At 50.8% G+C, this 8,303-nt stretch overlaps 1 protein-coding gene across 1 annotated transcript in view; it reads left to right on the top strand.

Moving 5' to 3' along the window:
• Nucleotides 1–437: 437 nt before the first annotated feature.
• FBXL17 (F-box and leucine rich repeat protein 17) overlaps nt 438–8,303 on the top strand; it is a 310,768-nt gene continuing 302,902 nt past the window's right edge. The window contains exon 1 of the mRNA XM_027446097.3: nt 438–1,379. Within this exon, the coding sequence (XP_027301898.1) occupies nt 585–1,379 (795 nt within the window). The 5' untranslated portion in view covers nt 438–584. The remainder of the gene's footprint in view (nt 1,380–8,303) is intronic.

Here is an 8,303-nt window from a genome sequence, read left to right as displayed (position 1 = left end):
TGAACGCTGCTCAGTTTGATGGCTTGACTTTGGCTCTTCTTGTTCTTTCAGCGTTGTCTTTGCTCATAGGAAAATACTGCAATCTGAGGGAGGAAAGCACTCGCCGAATTTTTGTCAGAGCGCGCTGCGATTTACCCTGATGCCTCTCAGCGCGTTCCTACCTCAGCCACAGCACTCCCTTCCTCCGCTTTTACCCCAAAACACTCTTATTACAGCGAAACCCTCGGCGCCTGGGGGCCGGCCCCAGCGCACCGCAGCCCCTCGGAGCCCCTCTCAGCCGCCCTCCCGGCCGCTTTTGCCCCCAATCCCGGTGCTTTCGGCGCCGCCCCCCGGCTCCTCCCCAGCTTTCCGGCGGGCTCCGTGCTCGCAGCGCCCCCGCCGGCCGCCGGCGCCCGTGCCCCGGCAGCGGCAGCGGAAGCCTCCCGGTGCCTCCCGGTCCCTCCCTCCCCGTCCCCTCCTTCTCGCTGCCGGCTCCGCGTCCCGGAACCGTCCCCGCGGCGCCGCCACCTGCCGCCGGCAGCATGACAGCGCCCGCTGCCCCCCGCCCGTGAGCCCCGCGGGCCCTTTCCGCCGCCGCCTCCTATATGGGCCACCTGCTCGCCAAGGGGGCCACCAGCCGGAGCCGGGACAGCGCCGCCACCGCCGCCCAGCACCAGCAGCACCAGCACCGCCCGCACCGCCGCTGCTGCCACCACCACCGCCGCCGCCGCCGCCGCCGCCGCTGCTGCTGCCGGGGGAGGAAGGTGGCGGCGCGGAGCCGCAGCTGCTTCCTGCGGGGCCCCTGCATGCTCTGCTTCGTGGTGCACGGCGCCAGCCCGCCCGCCGCCCACCCCGCGCCGCCCGCCGGGCACCGCCGCCGCCGCCTGCTGCTGCTCCGCCTGCCGCCCGCCGCCTGGCAGCCGCGGGGCCGCCGCCAGCGCCTGCTGCTCTCGGGCCTGCTGCCCTCGCCGCTGCGGGGCCTCCTGGGGCCGGCCGGGCCGCCCGCCCAGGCGCTCCCCGACATGGTGTGCAAGCGCAAGGGGGCCGCCGGCCTGCCCGCCTGCCCGCCCTGCAAGCAGCCGCGCTGCAACAACGCCGCCGCCGCCGCCGACACCGAGACCGAGAGCGAGAGCGAGGCCGCCGCCTGCCAGTGCCCGGCCGGAGAGCCCCAGCCCCAGCCCCAGCCCCAGCCGCAGCCCCGCGCCCTGCCCGCGGACGGCGCGGCCGGGGGGCAGCCCGCCCCGCAGCCCCCGGCCGAGGGCGAGAGGGATCCGGAGAAGGAGAAGGAGCGGAGCGGCCCGGCGGGCTGCCCGGAGCCGCAGGAGCACCCCGCCGACGGCAGCCGGGAGCCGCCGGCCGCCCCCGACATCAACCAGCTGCCGCCCTCCATCCTGCTCAAGGTGGGTCGCGGGGACGGGGCGGGGGGCGGCCCCATAGCCCCCAGGGCGCCGGGTGCCCTCCAGCCGCCTTCCTTGGCAGCCTCCTACTTGGTGTCTTCAAACCCCGCTCTTCCCTCGAGTCCCACCCCCTTCCCTCTCTTCCTGCGCTCTTGGCGAGTAACTTTGCGTTTTTAAGCCGCGCTGCTGGTCCAGTCACTAGGTCCTCTTCGCCTAAACCTGCGGTGAGAAGGCAGCCCTGGCCGGAGCTGGGTCCGTGATGCCCCCTGCAGTGATGCCAGTGTGTCTCTGCGTGCCGGGGGGCTGAGCTCGGCGCCCTGGGGCAGGTCACCCCGGGGGCAGACGGCCGCAGGGCGAGCAGGGTGCGATGCTGCGAGGCAGGGCAGGCGTCCTGGCCGTGCCCAGGTCTGCGCTGCTCCTTCTGCAACCCCGGCGTAGGAGGCAGCTCCCCAGCTCGCACCCTGCTGCTGTCAAACACGGGCCGTCTGCTCTCTGTCGTGCACGTTATTTTATTTTTTGGGGCGCTTGTATTGATACGGGTCGCCTGCCTTGTAAGGGCGCGCCGTGTTTTATAGATTCACTACTCAAATTACCTTTGGCACCTACATAAAAATCATGGACTGTCATATCTGAATTAATCTCTTCTCTGATTGCACGCCTGGAAGTTGGCCGTGTGGTTTTACTAAAATAAACAGGCCGTCTGTTGGCCACTATTAATTTCAGACCATGTTATCGCTGATGTTATTCTGCATTAAGGTTTGGAATCCACTGGTGCACCTTAAACACCTTTTCACGTTAGTGGTATGACTTTTCTTCTGTAGTTACTTCAGCACTTTTCAGTTTCATGTTCTCAAAAATTGTAGTCTAACTCTGTCATAAACCAGCTCTTTTAATAGTGAGGATGTATCATGCCCCTCTCACCTGTGGACTAAATTCTTTTCCGGATGGCTTTCTACTTTGCACTGAAACAGTACCTCCTTGGTATCTGTACTTCCAAGTTTTTTTGACTTGTTCTTTTCCTACCTGTCCCCCACCTCCCAGTAGCTGAGTCTCTTTAGTCTTTGTAGCCTACCTCCTTCTGCAGGGTTTTTGAAGAAGCTTGCCTTTAATACTAGCAGTAAGGAATAAACTCTTTACCTGTAATTTTAAATATATTTTTTTAGTTGCCCTTAAGTCCTCAGCTAGATTTGTGTGTGTATGGTGGTTGCTGTTTTTGTTTTAGGTGCTTCCTCGTCGTCCTGTTCTGTTATGGGACTTGTAACTGCAGGTTTCTGAAGAGCCTTCTTGATAACTGGGTTATACAGGGGCCTAAAGGCCTTAACACCTGCTGGGTTTTGGTACAGGTACTGTGTCCTAAATATAAACCCTTCTCCAAAGATCCTGCTTTATTATGGGGTGATGGGAGAGAAATACACACAAAGTCTTAATAACCTTTTCATAATAGTCAGTGGAGGAAAAAAAAAAACTTAATACAAGGACAAGCAGTGACAGCTTCAGGACTGTGTCACAGAGGTGACTCGGGACGTTCCCCACCAGGGAGGAAACAGGACCCAGCAGTAGATTCACAGAGTTTTACTAAAGTTTGGTGATGATCATGAGACCCCTCCTCCATTAGTGAAATGAGGAGACAGCCCCCGCACGGCAGCTTGCAGTACATTATGTGCAGTTTGCAATAAAACACTGTGCAGACGTGTCTGGTTGTGCCCCCACAGCAGTGCTGGCCCCTGGGCCATCTCCTCTCCCTTCCATGCAGAGCGGGGCTCCTGGCATGGGACAGGTGCAGCCTTCTGTTGCCTCCCCCCTCTGTTACATCTCCCCGAGTTGTTGCTCTTCGCTGAAGTTTTCTCAAAACCAGACTTTGGGTGATTTTGTCACATAATCAGTTTGCTGCTCCTGGTGCATCCCATGAGAGCGCTCAGGCCAGTGCTCGCAGCGCTGGGCAGAGGCAAAGTGATCGGTGCCTGGCTGCCAGGAGAACAGCGCGGACAGGCGACGCAGGGCAGGGCAGAGCGGCGGGCACCTTCCTCACCGTCTCCTCTTCTGGTCACCCCTGCCTGTACCTTCTTCAATATCGCAGCGTATCATACTTCACTCAAAAATGCAGTCTGAGTTTTCATGGGCAAGCAAACAGTCCATAGAAACAACAAGAACATTTAAATCAATAAAATTACAGCAGGGTGTGTCACTAAATGTAACGTTTCAGTGACATTGGGTGACTATTTTATGAAGATATCATAGCAGTAATGTTTTGTAAAAACTTCTTTTTGCTCAGTTAGCAATTTTGAATTGAATTTCCCATCTTCAAACAGGATTTTACACACTTTGTCAGTTCTTGATTATAGAGTAATAGTTGTTTGTTGCTTTTTTTTTCTTAACCCGATTCAGTCATTATTCTGTATTTGTTCTTACAGTCCATCTCAGCTCACACCAAACTGGAATGTTATATATGTTTTTATCTGTTCCAGTAATGAGTAGCATTCATCTTTCCCTCTGTCTTCATCCTTAACAATGATTAAGAATCAAAAATAGCACCACCAGTAATATAATTAGGCTTGTGTTTACTACAATTAATGACAAGTATATTTTACTTATCTTGGACCATGTGATTGTCATTTTTTCATATAATTTTCAATGGATGCAAATAGTTTTGACTTCTTCAGTCCTAACAATTTTACATGAGGATGATGTATCCAAGTGTTTTTTCCTTTTATGTGCACAGCAGAAAAGGAAGTGAACAATACCAAAATAGGCCCATCCCACCTTGGGCTTAGCTGATTTTTCTTTTCATTTATACATCACTACCTGGTGCATAAGGGTGCATTTTCCCTTCTAAAGACACTGGTTGCTGTAGCTGAGCTTGGCATTGGGAGGATTTTGTGTAAGTACGCATTTCTGACAAGTATGGAGTTAACCTCTTATCCCCTTCCAAGAAGCTAGTCTGTGCGGCTACTTAAGTATTTGGAATCTACAAATTTATCCCAAATAATACCTCAGCTGGCATTAATCCTATCTGCTTTGGCCTCCACCTTACATGCATTAAAGCAATAGATAGGGCATCTGTCCACTTCAGATTGGTTTCTGCTCGAGATTTATATATCCTGTTTTTCAAGCACTGATTCATTCTTTCATTTTTACCTGACTGTTGGGGGTGAACAGAGTGGTGCAATAGCTGGGTGATGCCTAATGTTTCATATCACCTTTTTAAAACCTGACCTCTGTAATGGCTCTTGTGATCTGAATCAATCTCTTCTGGGGCTCCAAACCCAGCCATTACTTCTTTTAATAGGAACTGTACCATGCTTACATCTGTCTTCCAGGTGGGGACAGCTGTTTCTTCAGCCTGTGCTGCCACTAATCTCTTCTGGGAGATTAGTAGCTTCTAACAAAATCTTAATCTGTTCAACGTTCACTGTTTGGGTGCCACTTTTGTTCCCGCAATGTCCTATAGCACGGCAGATGACAGAAGTGTATTTCAGATCTCTGTAGATGTTCACTTTTGTCCTGGTTTCAATTAGGACAGAGTTAATTTTCTTCCTGGTAGCTGGTAGAATGCTATGTTTTGGTTTAGGATGAGAAGAGTGCTGATAACACCCCGATGCTTTAATTGTTGCAGAGCAGTGCTTACAGCAAGCCACGAACATCTCAGTTTCTTGCTCTGTCCTGCCAACGGGCAGGCTGGGGGTGCAACAGGAGCTGGGAGGGGACAGACCCAGGACAGGTGACCCAAACTAGCCAAAGGGGTATTCCATACCATCTGACGTCATGCTAAACAATATATAGGGGTGGCTAGCCGGGGTGGGCGGACTGCTTGCGGTTAGGCTGGGCATCAGTCTGTGGGTGGTGAGCAATTGGATTGTGCATCACTTGTTTTGTACACATTATTATTAGTAGTACTATTACCATTATTATTATTATTATTATTATTATTATTATTATTATTATTTTCCTGTCGTAATAAAGTGTCTTTATCTCAGCTCACAGGCTTTACTTTCCCATTTCTCTCCCCCATCCCAGAGAGGGAGGAGGGAGGGTGAGCGAATGGCTGCGTGGTGCTGAGCTGCCGGCCGGGTGAAACCACAACTTTCTTCTGTCATGCTTCCCCTCAGGCTTCTGTCAGGGCTGTCAGCTCAGCTGCGTGAGCTCTGTGTTTGTGAGAGGGAGGCTCTCTGCTCTTAGTACTGTGTTCCTAGTTACGATGTCATACCTTTTTACTCTCCTCCCTTCCAGATCATAAGATGATCCAGCTACAAAAGGAGTCAAGCCTGGAGTTGGCAGGGGTATATCTGTAAGGGCTGCGCTTACCTTCTCTTGATTTTTGGGTGACCTCTACACAGCCATGATGTAGTTTCCCTTCATCTGGTAACTGTAACAAGGTAGCTGGGTGCAAGGTGTTTCATCTTCTCAAGGGGGTGTTCTTTGCTGTTGGCAGCAGCAGTCGGTACTTCTGGAGTCTGTGAAAACTCAACACTTGTGATGCACATCCAGTTACCTTCAGTTCGACTTAGAATCAGAGAACAGTTTGGGTTGGAAGGGACCTTAAAGACCATCTAATTCCAAACCCCTGCCATGGCAGGGACAACTCCCACTAGAGCAGGTTGCCCAAAGCCCCATCCAGCCTGGCCTTGAGCACCTCCAGGGATGGGGCATCCACAGCTTCTCTGGGCAGCCTGTGCCAGCACCTCACTGCCCTCTGAGTGAAGAATATTTTCCTTATATCCAATTTAAATCCACCTTATTTTATTTTAATACCATTCCCTGTTGTCCTATCACCATACCCCCTGACAAAGAGTCTCTTTCCAGCTTTCCTGTAGGCCCCTTTAGGCACAGGAAGGCCGCTGTAAGGTCTCCCTGGAGCCTTCCCTTCTCCAGGCTGAACATCCCCAGCTCACTCACTCTGTCTTCATAGCAGAGATGCTCCAGCCCTCTGATTATCTTCATGGGCCTCCTCTGGACTCACTCCAACAGGTCCATGTCCTTGTTCTGGGTGCCCCAGAGCTGGCCACAGGGCTCCAGGGGGGTCTCACAAGAGCAGAGCAGAGGGGGACAATCTCACCCTGCTGGCCATGCTGCTTCTGGTGCAGCCCAGGATTTCTGGGCTGCAAGTGTACATTGCAGTGCAGTTTTGCAGCCCTGACAGCACCCCTCAGCACTCCTAGGTCCTTCTCCTCGGGACTGCTCTCAATCCATTCTCCACCCAGCCTGTATTTGTGCTTGGGATTGCCCCAGCCCAAATGCAGGACTTTGCACTGGGCCTTGTTTAACCTCATGTGAGGTGTTTACAACCAATGGTTGTCCTAACACAATCTTCTGATAATTGTATTGAAAGTCAGTGCAGCTGAGGCTATTACTCTAACACATCCCTGCATGCATTTAATAACTGGGCTGAACAGTAACCCACTGGGTGCATTCCAGCCAAGACCCCATAGGCCACTTGTGTCCTTTCATGCACACATGAATGGAATGGCTTACAGTAGTTCAGTATCCCAAATGTGGGTGCTGTCATCAAAGCTTTCTTCAATGTTACAAATACTTTGTCAGAATCTGAAGTCTGTTACAATGCTTCTTTGGTGTCTGGTTTTGCACAGGCCACCAATGGTGCAGCTATTTTGTAAATGACTGATAACCAGGGTCTGCAAAATCCTGCAGCGCCTAGAAATGCTCTGATCTATTTCTTTTTTTATAGGTTTAAACATATGCTGAATGTATATTATTCACTCTGAAGATGTTTTGCTGCCTCTTTCAGATAATGCATATCCTGTGTATTCCACTTCTTTACAAAATAGTAATTTAGCTTGGGGAACTTGGTGACCTCTTTCAGCTAAAGCAACCAGTAAAGCCCTTCTATCCTTTACACAATTTTCCCTTTTTGAACTAGCAATTAGCAAATCAACAGCATGCTGAGTCTGCACAGGGTTAATTGGTAATGGAATACTCTGCATGTCTGTAACTAAAATCTTTGAAAATGTTGTAGTTGATCCTGCAAATCCTTGTGGTAATGCAGTCCATGTTATTTGTTGCCCCTCTCAAGTGAAGGCAAATACATACTGAGAATCCTTATGTACTGGAGCACTAAAGAAAGCTGCATATAAATCAATTACAGAGAAATATTTCACATCTGCTGGTTACTACGAGGCTATTACAGTTAATGGATCAGAGACTACCAGGTGGGTACCTATTTATTAATTGCCCTTAGGTCCTGCACAAATCTAAAAACCAGCTTTCCCTCTGAGTCAGGTTTGGACTTCTTTACTGATAATATTGGTGCATTACAAGGAGATTCACAAGGGGTTAAAGTTTCTTTCTTCAGAAACTCTTCAGTCATCAGCGGTATTCCCTCTAGCCTCTTGTGGCAACAGGTATTGCTTTATGGAGGGAGGTTTCCTTCCCTTGGATTCCAATTTAACTGGGGTTACTGAGTAATTGTCCCACCTCCAGCAAGCTCCATGCCCACAAAGATCTCAGTACATCTTTCAGCTCCTGAGGGATTTTGTTTATTTTCTACTGTCCTGCAAACATCACTCCTGGAACGTTTTTCCTGTGGGAAGTTTAAAGTTATACCTTCAGGGGCACATAGCAATTGTGCTCATACTTTATACAGTAAGTCCAGTAAGTCCCATCTTATTAAGTTTGCAGGCACTGATTCTTCTAATAACAAAAGAAATGATCTACTGATAGTGGGCCTATTCGCAGGGTCACATCTTCTGTCTTTGAAACATGTCTCTACTTTTCTGTTATACCTGCTACATTTACTTGTCCTGTTACATTGGAGCCTGCTGGGGGGGGGGGGGCGAGGGCAGGCTGCTGTGAACTAAATAGGGATAAGCCTTATTTCCAATTTTATGTCTAATACTAGTTCCGTGGATCTGCCTGGGAGGTGTATTTCTGTTTCAGTTTCCACTGAGGCCTGTGTGTGTGGTATCTGTCTTT

The sequence above is a fragment of the Anas platyrhynchos genome, chromosome Z, assembly GCF_047663525.1.
Source record: "Anas platyrhynchos isolate ZD024472 breed Pekin duck chromosome Z, IASCAAS_PekinDuck_T2T, whole genome shotgun sequence".
NCBI classification, from domain to species: domain Eukaryota; kingdom Metazoa; phylum Chordata; class Aves; order Anseriformes; family Anatidae; genus Anas; species Anas platyrhynchos.
This window is presented reverse-complemented; position numbering and strand designations above follow the sequence as displayed.